Source organism: Desmodus rotundus, chromosome 5 (assembly GCF_022682495.2).
Source record: "Desmodus rotundus isolate HL8 chromosome 5, HLdesRot8A.1, whole genome shotgun sequence".
Lineage (NCBI taxonomy): Eukaryota > Metazoa > Chordata > Mammalia > Chiroptera > Phyllostomidae > Desmodus > Desmodus rotundus.
In genome coordinates this window covers 23,415,405-23,439,864 of record NC_071391.1, presented here as the reverse complement: position 1 = coordinate 23,439,864, position 24,460 = coordinate 23,415,405, and the positions used below count along the sequence as shown (strand labels likewise).

The following is a 24,460-nucleotide window of genomic DNA, read 5'->3' as shown; positions in this document are numbered from 1 at the left end:
AAATACGAATCAGAACATCTCGGAGCTACCTGCCCCACACATCACATGGGGACCTGGGCCACAACACAACTGATTTCTAGGGTACTGACTAGTCTGGGAAAGTATCACCACTGTTACGTTGCAGCCATGAGTCACACGCAAAGGTCACCAATGCAAATCCGTGGGAACTGCGTGTGGTTCAGACCGCCCAAAGGGGCTCTGCAGAGGTGACCTTCACTGAGTTCCCCTGATTCTGTAAAAGGTCTACCTTTTTACTTCACTTTCTCCCCTCTCCTTGGAGACTCCCCCCTCCCCCAAACTCCTCACAGCCTTCTGTCTCCCTATGAGGCAGCGTTAACAAGGTGGTTAAAACCAGGGTTTCTGGAGTCAGACAAGATGTGTTATAAGTCTCTGCTCCACCTCTCACAGAGAAGTGGTTTTGGACAAGTCACTTGTCTTCTCCACACTTCGATTTCCTTATTGATAAAATGGAGCTAACGATGGTACCTACCTCATACAGGTGTGCTCAGGGTTAAATGGGGGGAGTCAATGTGTAGACATGGAAGAACTTAAATGCATACTACGGAGTGAAAGGAGCCGTATGGGCTACACACAGTGTGATTCCAGCTATACGACACTCAGGAGAAAAGCAAAATGACACAGACAATAAAAAGGTCACTGGTTGTGGGGGTAGGGGAAGAAGAGAGAGGGAAGGGATGAACAGGGGGAGCACAGGACATTTTTAGGCAGTGAAACTATTCCGTACGATATTCTAATGGTAGGTACATGGCATTTTGCATTTAACAAAACCCACAGAACTACACAACACAAAAAGTGAACCCTGATGTAACCTATGGGCTTATAACCCTAATGTAACCCTAATGTAACCCTAATGTAACAGTCTGTCACTACTGGCTTATCCATCGTAGCAAATGTGCATACTGAAGCAAGATGCTGATAAGTAGGGGAGACTATGGGAGGGTAGTGGGGGGAATATGGGAACGCTCTTTACTTTATGCACAATTTTCCCTTAAACCCAACCTTGCCTTAAAAAAAATTTAAGTCTATTTTTTTAATATTTTTAAAAGTCCATGTATGAGACTTAGCACAATGCCTGGCACATAGAAAGTGTTCAGCCATAGGCGGCGTTATTATTAATGTTATTGTTATTATTAGCAACATTTGGCAAGATAGAGTCTACCTTTGGGTGCTTTACAATGCAGACCAAGGCTTCTTAGAAGTCAAAAGCAAGTCATTAATTTAAGCCCATCTAGCCCCCAAATATAAGAGCCATGCAGCCCACTATGGAGAAGGCAAATTAAACCATGAAAAAAAGAAAGGAGAGGATTCTGCAGGAAGCATCTTGGCCTAAGCCAGGGAGGCAGCCCTCTTCACACTGGCCTCCGGACAGGAGGAGGCTGCCCTGGCAGCCCCCATGGAAAAGGAGGGGTCCCTGCTGTCTCAGGAGCATACAGTTGGGAACAGACTTGCTAGGGTCAAACAGCCATCAGCATGGAAGTGAACGGGTGTTGAGAAGGGAAAGAGGCAGGGAAGTCCACTTCCAGCCAGACCCCGTGTACTCACCTGAATGCCCCTGAAGACGCCGTGGGTGTGTATTCGGTACTGGGCACCACAGAGAATGGGCGTGGTGTGGTTATCGCTCTCATACCCTGTGCCATGGCTGCAAACAGGAAGAAGAGAGAACAAGGCTCAGGTGGGCCCACAGGCACCAGTTGGAAATGGGCATCTGCAGCAGCAGGAATGTTTTTAAAAGCTCACAGGATGACAGCTGGTTTTGGCCTCCCTCCACTGGGGCTACTTTGGAAGCAGGGTTGTGTGAAGGGTGGGGCACTCAGTCCTGGCCTCGCCGCCACACATTGCTCCCTCGAGCTCAGACCCTCGCAGGCACACTGCGCTGTCTGGGTCTATGCCTCTCTCAGACAAGCGGGGGCAGTCACAGTGGCAGGAGTTCATCCCCAGCAAGTTGTTTACCGTCTGAATGGCAGGGCTGACAGCTGCAAATATCTCAGGAATGAGCAGATGCCTCAAGTTCACATCAAGTGCAATGGATGTTTGTCAGCACCTCATGACTCAGTTTTTACCAGATAGCACCAAGAAAGTGATGACACAAGAAGAGATGTCACATCCTCAGAAGTGGTTACACATCTGTGGCCCTGCTCCACTTAACCTACAGATCCGTTTTCCAGATCAGTTTAACTCTTTGCAGCCAATCCCTGCCAAAGATGGCCACTGGATAATCTCCCCCAGCATTAGACTGGTCCCCGAGTCAAGGCTCAGGTTAACCTTGGACTACTAGCGAGAGCCGAGGGATATGGAATGTTGAGCAGAACCACTCGGAAGGGGTGCATGTTCTGCTTTAAATGTAGTCTCTCCTTCAGGAAAAAGCTGATATCTGTTCTGCGGTTATTTTACTTCCCAATGAGGCAGAGTAAGAGTTTTTATCCACATGGGCTGCACATTATAATCACATCTAGAATCACCATGGAGAGCTTTTATGAAATTCCTCTGTGAAATGGTGCAGCTGCTTTGGAAAATGCCTGGCAGTTCCTCAAAAGGTTCCACATAAAGTTACCATATGACCCAGCAATCCCACTTCTAGGTGTATTCCCAGGAGAAATGAATTGCGTGTTTACACAAAAACTTGTGCACTTTGCTTATGAGCAGCTCTTACTCCCCCTAGCCGACAGGTGGAGTCGACCTAAATGCCCATCAGCTGATGCGGGGGTAAATAAACTACAGTATATTCATAAGGTGGAATGTTATTTAGCCATAAAGAGAAATGAAATACTGATACACGATAACGTGGACAAACCTTGAAAACATTATACCAAGTGAAAGAGGTCAATCACAGAGGACCACCTACTGTGTGACTCCATACATACGAAATGTCCAGAATAGGCATAATTATAGAGACAGAAAGTAGATTCTTGGTTGGCTGCCTAGGGCTGGGGAAGCTCGAGAGAAGCAGAGAGTGATCGCTCAAAATGTTCCCAGCCTGTGGCAACAGCTTTGCAACTCTGATTACACAAGGCTGTCGAATTATATACCCCACATGAGTGAACTGTATGCTATATGAAACTTGTAAAGCTGCTGTTAGAAAGTTACCCCTGGGGAATGGGGTCCACACACCAGCGTTTGTTTAAGCTTCCAGGTGCAATTAATGGCTGTTGGGGCTGAGAACCTCCACCCTCTGGCTGTTACTCTAGAGATTCCAGGGCTCCTGGTGCAGGAGCAGGTAGCTAGGCTGATGCGCCCACTCCATCTGAAGCTGTGGGGAAAACCAGGGGCTGGCTCAACCGTCACTTGCCCAGGGGAAAGAATTCCTGGAAGGGAAGAGTGTCTGCCAGGACGATTGACACATCCACACACCCTGCGGCCACAGTAGCTATAGGGTTTCACATGCGTTCCGGCTCTGAGCTTTTGAGAAAGGACTGTCTGTCTCCTTTCCACAGAGTAATGATGGATGCCTGGGGAGGTGGGTGGCAGTTTGCACCCCTGACCTACTACACGCACCTTGTTTGCACACCTTTCAGGTGATTTTTGACATATCTGGAAGGAAATATCTCAAAGAGTTGAACCAGGGTCAAACACACAAAAATGGAAAGACATGCCAAACCCAGACAGTATCTGCCTTTCTGAAGCTTCGAATGTGCTTGCCAAGAAAAAGAGGCCACGTCTGCGTTCCTTACAATTACACAGACAGTTGGGGAAGTGAGAGCTGATGACAATGGTGATGGGGCAGCAGGAAGAGGACAGGACAAGAATGCTGCGGCCAGAGACTCTGCCTCAAAGGCTGTGAAGAGATGCTGTCTTTGCTTGGTTTAGCCTTCTGCATGCAGTCAAAGTGTGACTTACAGATTTTTCTAGGGCTGCAGGGTCTCTAGGGATACAGCAAAAGAAATATCTTAAAGTTCTGCCATCAAAGGGAAAGAGTTAGGAATATCCCGTCTTGGCAGCTGGTCTCTGGATGTTTCTGGGTTTCTGGAGGGTGGGGGGCACGGGAAATAAGCGTTACTCAGGATACTTGTCCCAGGAAATGAAGTGTTGTGACACTTAAAAGGAATGACATGATCCTCCCAGCCAGATGCAAGCCAACAAACAAAAGAAGCAACCAGCAACAAGACTGCATCTGCCAAATGTGCCACTAGACTCTTCTACCAGGTCCCTGAATACGGAAGACAGCTGGGCCCTGCCTACTGGCTCTTGGGTCTACAGAGGACAAACACACAGTGCAGTTCCACACTGTGGAAATCCTGCAACCCCACACTCTTTCCTGTGTGGTCTGCACAGGACACCAAGTACCACCCATGGGCTCATTGACGACTCTCCCTAGATAAGTAAAGGAAAGCAAGTCGGTGGTCTTGGAACCATACATGGGTAAAGGTGAACAGGTCATCTACTCCAACCACCATTCAAAGCTCCTCCAGCTCAACCCCAACAGTTGAACAATATGACTGGTCACAGGCTATCAAGGCAGCCCAGTCTGCTTGGGGGAAGTTTCTGTTGTTAGGAGAAGCCTTTCTCAACCAGCTGAAATTGGCCTCCTTGGTTCTGTCTTTTGAAGAACCACAGAATGAGTATTACTATTTTACAGCCATCTCTGTGTTATCTCTTCTGCTCTTTGGTAAACTTGGCCTTGAAAACAGAGACCAACTTGCTCCTTTGTGTATCCTCTCAATTTAGTAACTGAAGTAAAAGGTGCATAGTCCCCAAATGTCCCACGAGATGGGCTGAACCTAACTCCTCTTCCACACAACAATCCTTCAGGTATTTGAAGACAGCTCTCCAGGGTACAGAACTGTGGTTGTCTCCACTATTACAACAAGAACTGGTATCTAAAGTTCTTTACTAGCTGTATCCTCCTCTTCTTGATCCCTCTCATTTTATTAAGTGCCTCTCAAAGTGTGGGCTTAGGATGCATTCCGGGGCCCCAGAAGACTGCATCTATATAGGAGTGGGGCAAGAGAACCATCCATGAACACAAAAGCCTTTAGAATCAGGGAAGTAACTAACATCAGTGCCCAAGACTGGAAAGCACGTGCCTTACCCAAAGGGGTTCCTTTCCAAACTTTTCAAAATCAGTATGCTAGTCAAACACAGCACAATGCATTGGGCCCACAGGCTGCCAGGGCTCGATCCCTGGGCCAAGGGCCTGGGACTTCCCCCCTCCATCTGGACAGAGTTGCTGCTATTTACACACCTAAGAGCACATCACTTCTTAGCACAGAGGTCACAGTGGTCTTTGTCAGTCAAATAAGATCTCCAACTACAACCCCCTCCCCAAAAGGAAGTACAGTTAAGGCGTTGTCTCCTACCTTGAGCCTGAAGACAGGATTTTTTTTTTTAAGATTTTATTTATTTATATTTAGAGAGGGAAAGGGAGAAAAAGAGGGAGAGAAACATCGATATGAGAGAGGAACAATCAATCGGGCTGCCTCTCACACACACCCTGACTAGGGACCAAACCCGCAATCCAGGCATGTGCCCTGACCGGGAATCGAACCTGCGACCTTTTGCTTTGCAGGATGACACCCAACCAACTGTGCCACAGTGGTCAGGGCAAGACATGATTTTTTTAAAGCTGCAATTCAGGAGTACCCATATAAATTCCATTCTATTTCTTTTAGCAAATCATTGTCAACCGTTGAAATCTTTTTGACTCTTGATTTGGCTTCCAAACATTTGCTTTCATTCCTGTTTCATGTTACCTCTACATTTGAAAATCAGCCTTCCTGTGTTTTCCTAAGAGGAAAGGAGCCTCCCTGCTTCGTTAGGAGCTATTGCATTTACAGTGTATGTACTTGTTCTCTGGTATTCATGAAGTCATAGGATTCTGGACGGTTTCTCCGGGGGCAACTGGAAGGAAGACATCATAAAGAACCTGGTCATTTGTAGGGGCTCCAGTCCAACAGAGCATAAGCCATCAGCAGGAGTTAAACTGAAACAGAGAGGCTCAGGGAGATGGTGGCTGCCATTGGAACAACAGCCACTGGTGAGACCCAGCTACTAGCTTAGATGGCCAAGTGAAGCCGAGACCCTGGAGAGACCATTAAAAACTGCCACTTATTGTGGATGAATCAAGTAAGACTGAGGGTAGGATTGCTAGAGGTCTGGAGCCCTCCAAGACCCTCCAAGAAGGGCAAGGAGCTACCAGCTTAATGAAGAGATTTCTGAAGCCAAACAGGCACCTTACAAATAAAGGAATCACAGAGTCCTGGGCAGTCGTGGGGTAAAAATTCATCTTAACCCAGAGATGAGGGTGTTATCATTCATGAAGCTGGTACCAGAAAGAAAGTTCTAGAGCAGAGTGTGAATCCCACTGACCAAGCAACTGAGACACCCCGATCTCCATTAAGGTACAAATGCGTGTAGTGACTTGATCCACCTTTAAACCCAGATACCAGCACTCTGCACAACCAGGCATGTGATCCAAACCCAAGTAAGGCTGGGCTTTCTTAGGATAAGAAATTGGTGCTTTATAAAACGTTTTCATGGTTTTCCATTTGGTTGCCCAGTACACTTCTCCTTGACAGATAAGACACTTGACCAGTGGGATGACAGGGTGACAGGGAAAAGGGATTTGATGACTCCTTGGCCAGGATCATCGGGGAGATCACAGGGATTCACAGCGAGAGGGAACGAGGGCAGCTGTGGTTCAGAGAAGAGCCAGTGGGCCAGGTGCCGGCAGGTAAAGCTACAGGCAAGGGGGCTCAGAGTGATGTGACTGCTGCTCCCTTCCTGCCACAGAGTACTGCACTTGCAGCGTGATAAACGCACCTGAGACAGCCCCTTTGGTTTTGTTGTTCAACTAGGTACAAGTCATTCGTTCAAGTATTTAGCTCATAATTCCCTATCTTGCCCACAAGGACATCAAAGTAACTATCAAGTGTCTTTTTGCAATAAAGACCCACTATACGAGTAGCCTTCCGCCGTGAGACTAGTAATTCCACCACAAAAAGAAATAGACCTGAGACTCGGTAAAGCACGAATGAGGTAGGTAATAGACTGTCTTGTATGTGGTTAACATACTTCAGTTCCTAACGATTGTTTTCTTTCGTACACGCTCCCAAAGGTCTGGCTTAATAACTTCCCCCAAGAATTCAAGCTAACCTCACTGCTCTGTGCTTTCCAGAATTCACTGCTGTGGTTGTTTTCTACCTGAAAACTAAGACATTTATCTGTCTTAACTCTCTTGTCACGTCTCATATTCTCCATGAATTTCCAGACTATTGGCCAAGGCTCAAAATTATTTTGTCGTTGTTAAAAAGGTCAGAAAATGCATTTGGGCCTTTTTTCTTCAAAGCAGAGCTACAAACTCAGATAAGCCTACTGGGGCCAAGCAAATGAGAAAAATAAATGAAAGTGACCCTGGAGAGCAAGATGGCACTGAACTGAGAGGGACAGCCACCCTGGCCACCCCACTTCCCATCCAAAGGAGGCAACCAGGACTCCACTCTACCAGCCAAGTACTGTCAATGATTATGAACCCAGCATTTTCAGAGCTTTCCATTCTCCAAGAAAAGTCAGAAATCTAGAATTTTATATGAGGTCACCTGAGTGGTAAATTCTGGCAAACAACTGAAAGTTGATAGAATCATTGTCAGGTCAAACAAAACGTCCTCTCACCTGAAGACCACCAGTTTGCAACTTCTGCTTTAAGGCTGGGCAGTGAAGTTTAAGCTGCAAACTGGAAAATCCCATCCTCATTCTGTTGTCTCATCCCATGTGGTAACAAAGTAGAGGTGGGAATGTGCCAGGTTCTTTGAAAACTGACTACTAGAACTTTCCAAACCCTAGAAAGCTTAAAAGGATGCTATACTGGGACAGCAGGAATGGCCAGCGCTGTCAGAGGAAAATTTAGAAGTTATCATCTACAGGTTTACCTCTAAGTTTCAGTGGTTTGCCTCTAAATTTCACTGGCCCACTTGAATGTAGGTTTACGTATGGAAGGCACAGAAAGAAAACCATATTTGCCATGCAGTTCATTCAAGTGTGTTAACGTTTCCTTCAGTCACTATGACAATTCACTGCAAATTCAGTGGCTTAAAACAATACAAATTTATTCCCTTACAATTCTGGAGATGAAAAGTCTCACATCAGCCTCACTGTGCTACGGATAAGGTGTTGGCAGGCCTCTATTCTTCTGGAGCCTGAGGGGAGAATCTTTCTTTGCTTTCTTCAGCTTCTAGAACTCCCCTGCATTCCTTGGCCCCTTCTTGGCACCACCCCGACCTCTGGCTTCCTTTGCCATATCTCCCGCTATTCCTCTGTAATCAAATTTCCCTCTGCCTTCCTCTTAAAAAGACATTACATTTAGGGCTCATCAAGATAATCCAGGACAACCTCCCATGCAAAATCCCTCTTGCTACATAAGGCAAGAGTCACAGGTTCCAGGAATTAGGATCTGGATGTCTTCGGGGGTCATTATTAAACTAACGGTACTAAGGGAACTGGATTTATTCAGTTTCTTACAAATACATTTGAAAGAGCTAAACTAATCTGGATCTTTCTCTCCAGATTAATCTGAAAGACTAGTCCCCAAGAACATGGGTTCCCTGCCTGAAGACCCATGTTCCAGGCCCACTTCTATCATTTATTTGCTCTGTGGTCATGGGTGAATCATCTACCCCTCTCATCATATGTAAAGTGAAGCTAATAACCTATTTCATAGATTATTTTGAAAATCAAAGAGGTAAGCTATATGGGGGAGTAAAAGTTTAATATCACTTAGTAACCTTATCCCAACAAAATGCTCAGGTCAATGATTATATGTCACAGGTGGGCAACGATCACAAAAATTATTTCTTGTATGCTTCTTACAAGCCTGATGATTGAGAGCTATAAAATTTATAGTTTTTATCCTCAGCACAACCCCAGGAGTCATTAAGGTAAAACACCTGAGGCAAATGACAACTTCCCCTGGCTGTAGCTTCTTGTAGAATCAGAAAAACAGCCCCTCCCCCTCCCCGAATCGAATGAGGTTGGTAAAGCACGATGCTCAGTCCATGGCATGCCCTCAGGAAATGTTAACCATTGCTCACTGGTATTCTCCTCCGCTTCACAGCAAAGAACACCGAGGTTTAAGGAGAGACCGAGTTATTTGCACAAAGTCAGTCAGACGGCAAGTGGAGAGATGGGGTCTGAGTGCAGGTCAGCTCAGCTCTTCTTCCTTCAGAACTAGTGGGCAATTCTGGTGAGGCAGCCCATCCTGCGTTCACATCTATCGCCACGACACTTCAATGATTCCCAGCTCTTTTCTCCAGGGGTGTGAATAAAACCAAGCCTGTTGAAGTTTAAAAATGTAGTGGAAATAGAAGAAGAGTGGGAGCAATGAGGAGGGGCCAGTTCAGAACACCCACACTTCAGTAAACTTCATCTTCTGTCCTGAGGCACAATATGTGTTTGGTATAAAGAAAGTATGAGATGCACTGATGGAAATGGTCTGCTTATGTGTGATAGAGCAGTCAAAACTGAGCACAAGGTTTATTTTAAAAAATTTCTTTCTACCTAACTGGGAAAATGGACTAAACAGATGCATACTCCTCGTGACTTCATTTCTGGTGTTGGGTGTGGACTGTACATTTTCCTAAACAGCTTTGCAATGCATAAAAATGTATCCTGAGAGAGTATGCTTTTACCTGATAGCTTTAAAATACATAATCACTTGTCCTTAGAAAGTCTGCAAAAAGAGAAAAATGTTCCTCATATAACACAAATTATGAGCCACCTTCATGCTAAAAACTTGTACATTGAGGTTTGGCCCAGAAAAAAACAACATTTGAAGAGTAGCTTCTTTGGAAATGATTAATTTTGATATTCCACAGACACAAGAAGATTAATAAAAAAGAATTGGGATTTTACAGATGAGGAAAACCAGAGCTTCCCTGAAATCCCTTATCAACAGAAGAGGCAAAAAAAAAGGGGGGGTGCAAAGAGAGCACTTTGAAAACAATTAACATTTGCTATGAATATTCAAAAAGGAAAAACCTCCGCCTGTCATTGCTCTTTTCACCCCTTGGCATTAGCCAGGGGGCAACCCCCATCTTCACCTCTGTCTTCTCATCTCTGCAGAGTATATCAACTTGAAGAAAAGCACCTGGGACAACTTCAAACTCTTGCGTCTCAAAATTAAAAAAAAAAAAAAAAAAGGAATTTACCCATCAACCCCTGGTTTCTCTCTATTCTTGATAGTGAGGCTCATACCCGAGACACTTAAGTGCCTGATTCCTTTTGGTGTTGGAAATACACGTTGCTGCAAGCCTGGGGAACCGTCACACCTGTCTAGTGTGCCACTTTGGAGGGGCACGAGCAATGGAAAGCTGCGTTAAGGCATTGCGCTTTGAGATGAGGCCAAGCACACCACTACTGCTCAATTACTCTTGCCCCCCCCCCAAAAGACCCAAATCTAATCAAGCCGCCCGGTCTAACTACCTGCATATAGAAAACACAGGAGATAGATGGAGGCCCAGACTTAAAAGGCTGGAAGAGGAGGCAATCTGCCAAACCCAGACTCTGGGGATTTCTGCTGACCAATTGACCTGCTACTATCTCCAACCGATCAAGAGAGGAGAACACAAAATGGGGAGAGGGTGGGAAGGCCAGTTATGTATAAAAGAGACTTGAGAGAGGACAACCAACAAAATAAACCAAAACCAACAAAACAAGCCTCTGCACAAATGCTCACCATACACAAGGATGAGCCAGAGACAGTCGGACATTGGGCCCTAGAGGACTTAGGGCCCAAAGAACCAGAAACTTCCTGTAGGAGGCGTCAGTGGTCACACCAGAATGCTCAGGTTTAAAGCTTTAGTGAATGGAAACAGAATTTCCCTGGAGCCAGAGGAATTTCAAAACTCACTTTCATATCCATTTATAAGACCCACCTTGGAGAAAGGAATAGATAATGGATTCTCCTTTCGCACATATTCAGAGCTGGTGGCAACCTAGCACAGCAACCCCTAGTTCCACATGAACATTAATTTATTCTTCACCTGAGTGTGAGAAGCTAAGGGCAATATTCGAATGAAATTCAAAATTCTGCACAAATAGTATCAGCAATGCCGTCTCATCATTCTCTTTTCTGTGACTGTGTAATTTAACCTCTTATAATGGGAATATAACAAATCAATGATATATTAAAAACCAAAAGATTACTCTGCTCCTGAGAATATAAAGGGAAAAGGCAAAAAAAAAAAAAAAAAAAAATTTCTTTCCCTATCTCAGCAGAGAAAGTAGAACCTAAAAATAACACAACAAACTTAAATTTGATTGAGATAAAAGAAAACACATAAGTAATGACTATAATCAGATCATTCATAGGCATAAAATTTCCTCTGAAATGTAGTCTACAGAAAAGAATCATCTATTTTTTTACTTAAAAAAGTTACCTTCCTCCTGCCTCCAGGTGTTTCATTTCAGGTCAGACCTCAAGAAAACTATGCATTTTTTACTTTAACAGAAACAATATATTTTGTGTCCATTTTAATGAAAAATTGCACAATGGCAAAAATTCTAATGACTGTACCTTTTAATGAACAGTTTTCTGATGGGCACTAGGAAGAAGACTTTCCTCTCACTCCATCCTTCAGTTATTTCCTATCCAAGTCTCATTCATCTCCATGGCATCCATCTCCACATAATATCTGGAGGGGAAAAGGACTCACCCCACCTTCATTAACTCTGACTTTTTAAATTATTGAGTATCTCTTGCTTTGACCGCTCCACGTCCATCCTTCCTTCCTCTGATAATACAACCCTCTTTTCCTTTCAGGGAACCACCCTTCTCTAATTCCACCCTCAGGCTGCAGGGGTGCGTACGTACTTAGGGCCTGGCCAATCAGATCACTGCATTGTCTAGCCACATGACCCAATTCAGGCCAATCAGAGCTTTCCCCAGGTCTTTTGCTAGAGAAGAACCACCAGAGAGGCCCCCTTCTTGAGCTATTTTTGCCTCAATAGAGACAACCTGCCTGAGAAGGCAGCCAGTACAGAGAACAGACAAGAGACAATGAAAGTGTTCTAATGACACTATCTGAACCCCTGAATCCAGACATGGGGTTTATAAATACAATATACTAAATTGCTAAATTTCTCCTTTGACCTATGCTAGTTACAGGTGGGATTCTGCCACTTTCCATAGAAAAAGTGCAGATTAATATGTAATCTAACAGTGATCTAAAGGTAACTGGATTTATTTGTTCAGCAAACATCAAGGCAGGATACCTGTAAATGAGTACTGGTCCCTTCAGCGCATTGCCTTCAGGGGGATGCCCATTTGTCCCAACCCTGCTGTTATTACTAAACCTGGTTTAAATTCCTCTTCTGGAAGTTTCTTTACAGTCACAGCTCATATGTCTCCACTTCCCATGCAGCCTAGTCATTGGCCACTGTTTAATAGCGGACACTGGCTGAATGGTTAATGGCCTGACAACAATGCTTGTATAAATCAGTCCTTATGAACCATCAAGCCATTCTCACCATTGAAATGGTGCATAAACCTCCTCCAGCTGACCTTTTTTTTCCTCTTATTTCACACTCAGAGCAGAGCTAAGAGATAGTTTAAATCCAGTTTCTCAAAAACAGTTTGGGGGGAACATAATCCAAAAATATCCATAATGTTTACTACCGGCCCATACTATTTGGAAGAATATGTATTTTTTTAAATTTTTTATGTATTGATTTTTAGGGAGAGAGAGGAGAAGAGAGGGGGGGTTTGATTTGTTGTTCCACTTATTTATCCATTTATTGGTTGCTTCTTGCATGTGCCCCAACGATAGTGAACCCGCAACCTCGGTAAATTGGGATGATGCTGTAATCAACTGGGCTACCTGGCCAGGGCCAAGAATACTTTTAGGCGTGACTACCCTTCCTACTTCAACGCATACACACACAGGAACTGCCATTCTCATAAACCACCTCATCAGACCATATAAGAAACATCTGTGTCTCCCCTTACACGTGGTCTGACATTGGCATGCTAACTCATCAAAATCCCAGTTTTATCTAATCCGCCGGATTCTGCATCCTCAGCGTTTTGCTCTATGGCCACAGACTGCTGCTAGCTTTACCCCAAGAATGGGTGTCCCAAATCCACGTGACAGATGAACCCTGCATTTCACACAGGAAAGATGAAACGGGATTTTTTCATCCTGGGTTCTCAAAGGCGCCCGCCCAGCCTGCTCACACATTCTTGAAACAGAAACATTTACTCAAACATGCTCAGTTGCTTTAAAAAGTGTCCTCCCTGAAACCCCAGCATCAAGCACAGAGTTCTTAAGCCTAAGATCCCTCCTGTGTCTCCACCTGAAATGGAGGCTTGTAGGTATGAAGGCTGCGTGCAGAACCATCTTTTCTGCAGGCCCCACCCTCCAAACCGATGTTAGTAACACAACAAAGTAATGCACGGTGAAGAAACAAACACACTCTCAAACACACTCTCACACTTTGAGGCCAACAGCATTCTGTCACAAATCTTGAAAAGGAGGAAATTCTAAACAGGGACATCTGACATAGAACAAAACTCAAAAAAAGGTTGAAAAAAAATACCATGTTCTTGAAGAAAGGATTGAAATGTTTTTCAAAAGTCAATCTTGTCCAAAGCTTATTTTTAAACCTGATGCAATCCAATCAAAATTCTAAGTAAGACTTTAGAAAATAAACTTGTTATTTCAGAATTATTTTAGATTTACAGAAAAATTTCTAAGATAATACAGACAGTTCCCATATACCCCACACCCAGTTCCCTCTATTTTTAACATCTCGAGTTGGTAAGGTGCATTTGCCACAATTAATGAACTAATTTTGATAGACTTTCTCTGAAACTAACAAAATGAATCTAAAGTTCATTGTAGAATAAACAAGAGACAGTAGCCAGAAATAGTTTTTAAAAAGTATAATGCTAGGGCAATATCAGATCATTAAACAGACTATAAAGTTATAGGGGGAAAAAGCAAACACCAGTCTGATACTCGGCAGCAAGAGCCAGACTGATCAAAAGAAGAAAACAGAGTCTAGAAATGGATCCAAGGAGTTTGATAAGATCCAAGAATTGATAAAAATCAGTGAGAAAAAGATAGATTACTCAAAATAGTTTGGGGATACTGGTTAGTCATCCAGAAACAAATCAAGGTGAAATACAACTGCCGAATAAATGCAGGATGAATTAAATGTTTAAATGGAAAAAGCAAATCAAAAGTATACCAATAAATAAGTAAATTTAAAAAAGATTTTTGGGATGGAAAAAATCTTTCCAGGCATGATATAAAAGCCAAAAACTTGAAAGTAAAACTTAAAAATTTAAAACTTGAAAAGCCAAAACTTGAAAATTTGAGCCATTATTACTCAAAAGCAGCCATGGAAAATACATAATGCAATTACCTTTTTTTTTTACGGTGTGGTAAGCACATTTAAGAGTTACCCTCTTAACAACTTTCAGGTACTGAATACAGCGTTGTTGTCTACAGTCACCATTCTGTGCATTAGATGAAGTGACAGAGATATTAGCTAACCACTACGTAGGTAATCATTTTGCAAACCACTATTGTGGTAATCATTTTGCAATGTATGCAAATATACGCTTCAAACAATCACCCTGTCCGTCTTAAAATTATATAACGTTACATGTCAATTGTATCTCAATAAAGGTGAAAATGCATGTAACGAAAAGATGCATGAACTGACATTTCCTATATAAAAAAAATTCTGACAGAAAAAAATACGTTTATAGAGTTAAAACACAACCCACAGAAAAGATTTGCAGTAAATATGACGAGCAAAGGGTTAACACCCTTTCAAACAAAGAACTCTTGTAAGTCAATATTGTTACTAGATGAAGGGCCCTAATTCCTGGCTAACTGGGAACACACCCTCGCTCACAGAGCCTCCTGTCTCTGAAGGACATTGCTCTAGCAATCCCATCCCCTCCCATCCATCCCTGGTTTTGGGGGGGGGTTTTTGGGGGGTGGGGGGGAGAGGGTTTGCCTCTTCTTGATTATTCTCATCAGAAAACAACTATGTGGGTACTTCTTTATAATGTTTTGGTATTGTCTGGTTTTTTAAAAAAATAATAAGCCTGTGTTACTTTCATGATCAAAGGAAAAAAATTGTTTTCATTTTTCAATAGACTCACCATCTTAGCCTTAAGAACACTACATCTGTGGCTTTGCCTTTTAAATGAAGAGTTAGAAGTAAATAAATCCAGAATAAATGAACTTGTTTGCTTTTAACGGGGGAGAAAAAAAACTACTAAAATGCACAGTAGCCCTTATTTCAGATCAACTTTTATTTGGATGACTTTTTATTTGTGTAGCTTCTATATCAATGTTTTTCAAGCTAAAAGTGATGGGTTTTTTTTTCTTTTCAGAAAGAAGATAGGGAGAAGGATAAATGGTGAGTAGAAGGTCTCAGAAGGGACCAAGATGGGATCATACATGAAAGGCCCAAAAACTCCTTTCGTTCATGCAAGAGATCCTCCACTCATCTGCTACCCTCTCCCCCTCCAACACGCACCTGTCACACACACACACCTTCATCAACAGACTGGAGTCCTCATGCAGCCCGCCTCATCTCCCCGTGCTGAGTGCACCAAGCTCCTCATTTCCAGGTGGGCCCCTTCGTCACCACCTGCCCTTTCTAGCTTTCCTGCTTAGCTCCCTCCTTCTCCTGACGGAAGCAAATTTGTCATTCTTCCTCTCCTTTACAAGAATAAAATGATTCCTTGCTTTAAAATAAAATAGTTAGGAACATGGTGCGGAGATGGTAAATCTAGAAAGCCCAAAATATTTTTTGAGAGTCTGACAATATTTTCAAAAAGTCCATGCCTTCACGAAGGTTGAAACTGTAATGACCTATAGCTATGCATTTGCTGAATTAGGTCTAAGCGGAATCCAGTCATGTGGTAGAAAATGATACAAAATGTATGTGTACGCATAGAAAAAGGTCTAAAAGCATATGCAACATAATATTAACAATAGCTTCACTGGGCTATTGAGAGGAGTGTTAATTTCCTCCCCTATATATTTGTGTTTTCTAACTTTTCTATAACTTATACGTATTACCTACATAATTAAATAAAGTCAATTGATTATATGCCTAAAGGAAAAAAGTGGGGAAGGTGAACAATTAGGGAGGAGAATGTAGCAGCAAGTAAGTGAAAAGTGAAGGCAAAAAAGCAATTGAATTAATCCACTTGGACAGGAACAGGGGATACGACTTTAAATCAGAGTCTCCATCTCCATCCTGCAAGCCCCGCAGTCCAAGTCCAATCCAAGGCAAAGAACGGTTGCTTATAAAGCATCAATGTAACCGTTTATTAAGAGGAGAACTTAACTTTCTGCTGGGGATGGAGGTGGAGAAGCACACTCAGGAATGCTGGTGTTCACAGAGCTGCTTCTCTCCACCTTTGCTTTTGCATCTCAAGCTCCAGGAGTCGCTTAAAAGCAGGCTATGTATTTTCAAGAAGTAAATCTCTTGGACGAGTACCTTCTGTTCACGAGCTGGAGAGGGAAGGTGCTGGGCTGTGTATTGGAACTCCCGGCCAGAGAAGACAGCTATCTCTTTTGGCACAGGTTCTCAGGGATGAGACCATGTCTAGCGGGGATTTTCTCCAGATTCAACAGCCTTGGCCCCACCAAACCGCGCAGCTTCGCCTGCACCATACATCACTCGTCACAAGGCTTTCGTTTTTCCTTTCAAGCATCCACAGGTCAAATACTGTGTGTTCCCAACAGTCTGTGAACTTCTTGGACCAGCAAAGGCACATTCATTTTGCTCAGCACTCCTTTAACATTTCTATTGTGTTCGATTTCCCACTCCCCTGCCCATGTCCCCAGAGAATAACTTCTTCCTTGTTTTAATAACTTGGACCACAGTCAAGGTTGCTGTGTTTCTCCATTTTGCAGGATATTTTCTTCAGGAGAGACAAAACAGAGGCTAACAGAGTAGCCAGGGCTTGTGAGCAGCCTTAAAAAATCAGCAGCCGTTAAGAACACATAGAAAACCTTTTTCAAGAAACAAAAAGCAGATAACACCAAGGCACCATAAACAGAATTATTCGTAAAGGTGGACTAATACTTAGGAAGGGTCCCTGGTAATTTTTTCCTCTCAGTGACCCACTGGAAAAAGCTAATTTCGTTTGTTTGTGGGTAAGGTCAAGGGTCAGAGTTAAGAGAGTAGTTTCATACAGTATCTTCTCTTTGACTTGAAATTGAAATGCAATTATCTCCCATGTGAGGTCACAAAAGTAATTCTGGTCCCCAGGAGCAGGCAGAGATTAGAAAATGAGTAAAGGGAGAAGGAGACAAGAGTAAAACAGTGGCAAGCAAATCTGCCCCTCCCCATTGTACATCACGTTTTCCTCTCAGCTCCCCGCGCTCTCCCTGAAACCTAGGGCCGCCCACTAGCCTGTCCTGTCGCCACTCCCAGACATCCCAGGAAAGACGTCTCCACGCACTTGTTAGGGCAGGAGGAAACAAACCTATTTTTTTTAATAAAAGTAACATTGTCAAGGAAAGAAGACATGAACCAATATTTAGTGGGGGTTAGTCTGAAGTACATGATCTTTTAATAAAAAATTGATAATACCTCATTTTTATGAGCGACATGGGAATTATATCTTTCGTCTGCAAAGCATGAGTCCAACCTGCAGTTTTCCTGTTACACATCTACCTTGTCACCATGATTTTCTTACCACCGATTTCGAAACAGTGCCAGGACACTACTTACAGATTAAAGCAAAAGATGGGTTTTTTCTCTTTAGTTTTCTTTATGAAGTATCTTTGCTGAAGTGGATTTTCAGTGTTCTTGTAGCATGACAAAAGAAAGTAAATTTGGCACTACAGAGAATAATGCCACCTACCCAGGTTACGTCCCCTCCAGGGAAAAACCAAACTTTCTACTGGAACAACAGAGTCAGTTGAATCCAGTTCTCAGCTGTTCACGGGCCTGGAGGAAAGAGCTACAGAGTCATTCTTTTCAAGAGCTAAAAGAGAGGCAACCTGTGGGTCATCACTCATCAGTGGTTTGTAAAATCGATCTACGTACAACCACCAGCGTTTGAAAAATGATATGGAATAAAGTAGGAAACATCAGTGTGCACAGCATGGACTAAGGGTAAGTACTGTTTTCTGAAAATTTGTGTCATGTGTGTGTACATGCACATGTGTGTATATTGGATCTCAGTGTAAAAGGTATTTCTACTGTGGTCACAATCGAAAAGCTCAAGCAACTCCAATCTAGGGCCCAGAATCTAGAGTCAGCCGACGAGGGTTGCAGCGTGGCTCTGCCACTCGCTCCCTCCGTGAGCTTGGTTAGGTGGCTTAATCTCAGCAGCCTCCTCATCCGAAAGATGGATGTGACCGTAAACCTAGGATTGTCACGAGATCAGAAGAGGAAACATGGGTAAAGCCGCTCACACAGGGTCCAATACTGTTAACATCCACCCTTAGATAAATGTTCGACGCGCAAATGGAAGCAGACGTTAGCTGAGCTGCAACACGCTCTGAAAGGACAAATCCAGTGTGAGAGATCAGGTTCGTAAATGAGACAACCGCACACCAGTTTTGCTCTCCAAAGAGCTGCTCTTCTGCAAGACTAGTGCGGCCATTTGATCCTTGCGATACAGCTCTCTGAATAAAGTCAGTATTCTAGAAATACGTCCTGATTTCAGAACCTTCTCAAAATGTAAGCACCAGACCTATGAAAAAACTCGTTCAGTTTTTTTTTCTTATGTGGAAAAAGACAAATTATTCATACTTGGTGCTTCATCCTATAATATAGCTTCTGACTCCCCAGCAGGGACTATTCCACATGTCCAAAGACCTTGAAAGATGCCAAAATTACCTCAACTGTGGAAAGACCCAGATTCAAACAGATGCCAAGATTCCTTATCTGTAATTAAGGAAAAAAAAAAAACAAAAAACCCTGCATTCCAATATGAAGAACTTTTAAAACCTGTAACATATACACTTCGTAATCATGTTCTTTCTATTCTTGGCATTTAGTTTGGGAGAGTTACTGAATTCTGAGTGGAGAAGGGAGGAAAAAGGGAAGAGATCCAGAAAGAAACAGTAGGACCAAGATGCCAAGAAATATAAGACAAGTTGAGAGTAGACAGAAATTGTCAGCATCCCCTTCCTTGGACGCAAGCAGGGGAAGAAAAGAATTAAATCAACAGGAAGCTTCTTATTTTGGGGTCTAGAGAGAGGAAGTGGAGATTTGGATAAAAAAGAAAAATTGGGGGTGGGGTGAAGAGAAGTCTTAAAAGATGAAAAAAAGATGAAAACAACTCTGCTGATTATTGAAGGACGATCCAAAACCCAGGGCTGAGCCAACAAAAGGAAGGAGGATGAGAAGAAGGAGGCTGGTTCTGGTGTTCAAGCAGAGAAAATGAAATCAAAAGAAATAGTTGCAGAAATGTCCCAGCGTGCAGGCTCCAGGACTGAGGAAGGCACAGATGTTTGGGAAGGAAAAATTCTTTGCAGGAAGTCTGACCATAGACTTGGGGTAAAAATTAAGTTCTCCCTTAGAGATTTAAAGGTGAATGGAGAAAATGCAAGTGAGCTATGACTGAAAGATTTGACTGATCTAACAGCAAAATGTGTAAGCCACAAATTTAGTAGTTTACGAAAGCCATGAAGAAATGAGCAGGGTTCCCACTGCACCCTTCTAAAAATTGTTTTCCAGGAGTACGTGGATGAGAAATGTCACCACTTCCATTTTCATCCACAACATGTCCTCAATAAGTAAGCAGAAAGAGAGGGACAGCTAGATGTTTCCCATCCCAGTGCACCGATGGCTACCCTGATTACCCATCGTCAGTCCTAACTCCTGCATCGCCCCCAGGCACCACCAACAAGGCCTACGCCATTTGCCATCATCGCATTGTCCACTCACTTGCTCTGCCCTTCTGTCCATTTCACTGAGCTGGAGCTCCCAGCAGCAACTCTAGAAGAGAAGAAGAGGTGGGGAATGGGGAATGGAGCATGCGTGGCTCTAAAAGCCCCCCAGAACCCAGAATCCAATGAGAAGCCACTAAATACACAGAAATGTGAAGGCAGGTGTCTGGTGCCGAGTGCTGAACTGAGTCTCCAGTCCCACTGGAGCTGACAGCGAGGTGAAAGGCCCCACAGGGAGGCTGGAAGAGCCTGGGCTTTTGGAATTAGACCTGGGCTTGGAGTCCCAGCTGTACCACTTCATATGATGTGAACTTGGGAATTCAACTCTCTGAGCTTGATTTACTTCTTTGGAAAACAGGGTACCAGTACCAGGGCCTTATAATGTTATTAGGGGGACTAGACGAGGTGACCTAAAAGACCACCTGATATATCACAGGAGCGTCCTGAGGGTCATATCCAACTGTCTATCAACCCAGACTTGCTAGAAAGCTGAAAGTAAGTTCTTTCACTGTAAAAAGCAAGTCCCACTTGCTTTTCTTTGTTTGTTTTCAGGTGGAAAGAATTGCCCCTTACGTATCTATGTTTGATAGCTTATGTTCTCCCTTGTGTAGTGGTATATCAAGTGTGAAGAAGCTTGTTGGTGCAACCAGGTATGAGAACAGTTGATTCTGAATTGTCCAAATTATCATCTCTCAAATATAAATTTAGGTCCTCAACTTTGTAAACGCAAAGCATTTCTTGATAAGGTATGTAATAGTTAACATCTGTGGTATCACTAGCAAAACATAAACATTAAACAAGGTTGAATGGACACAACTCGAAGAACTCTCAAAAATTTCAGTAAGTAAAGGTCATGTTAAGGTTTCCCAATATTCTTAACTCCCTGGTTCCAGACAAAAATGTCCCCTGAAAATTTAATACTTGAATACAACCCACCAACTGGCAGTGGGAGGAAAACATCTTGACTCTGAAAAGAGCCTTGCCTATTCTTCTAAAACTGTACTCTCATCAGAAGGTATAAGCACCTTTAAGATGGTTCAAACAGGCATCAGGTTACTGCTGAAGGGCAAATGGAATAGAGACAACCTTACCCCTTTAATGTGGCTCCTAAGTTCATCTGATTCCAGGTCATGCATTCAAGCTGGGAGGTCATCTGGTATAAATTGTCACTGTTAGAAAAACATGCAGAGTTAGAACCATGAAACTACAAAAAAATAAACGTGCAATTGTCTCTTCAAAAACACAGTGGAGTTTTAGCTTCCCTTTTCCGTGGAAGCCTCCACGTCTCCAGGAAGACAGAACACACGAGTGTGAAATAGTTCCCGTCGCATCCCACCGATCTCTGCACAGTCAGTCCCTTCACACACAGCAGAAGGTATGTGGGGGTAATGTGGAAGCCTTTAAAAAAGCTTACTATGGCAGACACTGAAGTTTCTAAAGAGGCATTAAACCTTTGAAGGGAAGAGGCTAAAGGTAATGAAACTTTGAAAGGCAGCACAGGCTGGATAACTCAACATTAAAGTTAAAAGCCTGGAGCTGAAAGTAAAAAGGCAGCAGATTAATTATTCGTGAAAAAGCCATTAAGTTGCTTTAATCAAAAGGATAAGTGTCATGTGGATTATGAGGGCCTGAAAAGTCAGAGTGATGGGTGATGGATGGTCCAATACTCAAGGATGTGACAAGCAAAAGAAAGAGGATGATAAACTACGCACAGCTAAAGGATTCACCTTCTATACATTTTACAATCTGGTACAAGTAAAGGGAGCTTTTCTCTAAAAGCCCCCCAACCCAGTTCTAAAAAGCGGGATGAGGGAAAACAATGGCTGGTCATTTACATTACGACCCCAAAGGAGAACTACATTATCACGTAAACCAATCAAAAGTTATTCTTCCCGCCAAAAAGTTGTTCTCTCCCTTTTACTTTGCACATCCAACTCTGATAAATATCTTTATTAGGTGCGGTTTTAAACATCACTCTAAATGCATTATAGAAGGTCTCTCACATCCACTCCGTAAAATAACAGCCCTCTCCAAGGAGCTCACAAGTGCAAGTCTTTTAAACATCTCGATTACATGTGTTTTCATGTATTGATTAATGTATTTATCTTCTACTTATCTCATGTCTAGAAAACTAGCACGTACACCATCAGGCATATTACCAAGCTCGGTTAGGAATAAATTTAGTCCTGAACTGAAATGGTTAATTATGAAATTTGAAACCCAAGAGATTAATGGTTTGTTTGGGAGCCCTTGGTCTAAACACATTACAGGAGAAATTTTCACTCTACCTTCATGGCAGAGGTGAAAAAAGGCTCCGAAGCTTTCGATATCTAACGTGTGATATCAAATTGCAAATTCTGGACAGTCTCCATCTTGTCACGGCATTCCTTTGGGTTGCTTCATCCATCGGGCCGAGGCAACACCGAAGTTTAATTAAGAGAAGGTGTTGTCGAGCCAACCAAACTGGGAAATTACAGCAACGCAGAATAAATGAATACGGTGCTCTCTCTTGGCGTAGCTTGATAAATCATGGTCAAGCCCGTCTGCCTCTCATATAATCACTCTGAAAATTATTTGGGACTCCTTCGTGGCGGGTACACAGGATAAGGGGGAAATCAGATTCCAGAAGGGAATTTTACATACGAAATGAGAAGTGACTTCAATCTGAAAGTATGTGTAGTTTCATTAGTCAGTGTATATCTGGACCCCATCATTCATCCCCACGTCTGACCCGCTATTATGCCACTACAATGTCCTACATATCAATGGGAAAAATGATTAGTTTCTCCTGCAGCTTCCCCGGTTTGCAGCAGCAGCCGGTGCTGGCCTGTGCCACTGCGTTTCTCAATTCCACAAATTCTTGCTGTAAGGCCAGTGTAATTAATTCCTGAAGGACCCCAATTTTTATTAGAAGTGCCAGCCCGCTGCATTTAACACAGAAGAGTTTCTTGAACTTTCTCTGGGTTGACAGTTCATTAATAAGCAGCCTCCTCCGCAATCTCTACTGGTTTTTGTTCTCTTGCGCCTTTTCATCAAGCAATCCATTTATTAATCTTGCCATTAATCTCAGCCAACAGGCATTGTATTCCCCAGGCAGCTCTATATATTTGTCACTGATTTTTTAAAAATTGTTCACCAACTACAATCACTCAGCTCCAGTTGACAATTCTCCTAGGTCCTGTTGGGATGTGGGATCTTTCTGAAATTATTTCATCCTTGCATAAGACTAAGAAAATCCTAATTTTTAAGAGAGCTGAGAAACAAGATGAGTGACAGAAGTTTACATGTGGGTTAATGAGTCCCAAACATCTAACTTTATGGTTTAGGAATTTTCTCACAGATTTCAAAAATAATCCAATTGATTCCTAAGGGTCTCTAAGGAAGTACCACAAAGAGAAAATATTTTTAAGGACATTTTCTTGGCCCCCATCAGACAAACTGTCTTAAATACAAGTTATGTCTTACACGTTGATATCTTCCTAATAGGTACTTAATAAATACTCTTCAGTGCCCTGTCCAATATGGCAACCACTAAGTCACATGTGGTTATTGAGCACTTGAAATGTGCCACGTGTTGAAGTAAGATTTTGACTACACTGGGTTAAAGAGAATATTTCAAAATTAATTTCGCTGTTTCTTTTTTATGTGGCTGCTAGCAAATTTCAAATTACATATGTGGCTTGTATTATGGTTTGCCGGACAGTGCTACTTAAGTTTTAGGATCTTGAGCAAATCAAGCAAATCAATTCAGCTCTCTGCATCTCAGTTTCCTCATCTGTCTAATGGGAATATTAATCTCAATCAGTGTAACTTCACAGAGATGTTGTAAAGCCCAAACAATGGCTCTTTGAGGACTAGACAGATATCGTATTTTAATTTTTCTAATCTAGCAAATTTTGCACAGCGCTTATTGATTCTTCACGACAACTTTGTGAGGCAGGTATATTTATGATTCCCATTTATCAAAGGACAACCTGGGCTCAGAGAGGTGCCTGCTGCTGACTTGCCTGACGCCCTGACCACCCCCCTGCCCTGCGCCTTTGAAGGCTTCAGGCATCTTTTGGCCCCTGAGCTTCGCCTTCTTGCTACCATTTAAATAATAGTAATAATAATACAGGCTGGAAGAGTCTGGAAGTGAAAGGGAACACATGCAAGGAAGCATAACCTGCGCTGTCTCCAGAAAGTTACAAGATGCAAGAAGCCCGACACATCTCTTGAGCTAACTAAGGACAGTGTGCCAAGATCCCAACAGGAGTCCCACCTCTTGACTGTAGTGGCCCTGAGAGCCCAGCTTGTAAATCCTCAGAAGGAGAGAGAAGGAGAAGGTAGGATAGGAAGAAGGACTTTCAGAAAATCCCCAGGCTACTCGTAGGTTTCCTGAGACCAGCGATAGGATCAGAACACAATTTTAACCACATCCTGCCTTCTGTTGGCAGGGGCCCCTCAGCAGCTCAGTCAGTAGGCTTGACTGGCACAATCTCTCAACTGGAAGCCCATGACGGCAATGACAATAACTGCTGCTGGCGGGGGGAGGACAAATGTGAACTAAAAATACTGGGCCCAAGCAC

General features: G+C 43.0%; 1 protein-coding gene across 5 annotated transcripts in view; it reads right to left on the bottom strand.

Annotated features, from left to right (window-relative positions):
• WT1 (WT1 transcription factor) overlaps nucleotides 1-24,460 on the bottom strand; it is a 48,968-nt gene that overhangs the window by 9,331 nt on the left and 15,177 nt on the right. For 3 of the 5 annotated variants that reach the window (XM_053925584.2, XM_045193937.3, XM_053925587.1), the window contains 3 exons: nucleotides 20,984-21,061; nucleotides 19,891-19,941; nucleotides 1,564-1,660 (listed from right to left, as the gene is read on the bottom strand). In XM_053925584.2, the coding sequence (XP_053781559.1) occupies nucleotides 1,564-1,660; nucleotides 19,891-19,941; nucleotides 20,984-21,061 (226 nt within the window). The remainder of the gene's footprint in view (nucleotides 1-1,563; nucleotides 1,661-19,890; nucleotides 19,942-20,983; nucleotides 21,062-24,460) is intronic. The other 2 variants (XM_053925585.2, XM_053925586.2) reach the window with 1 other exon arrangement.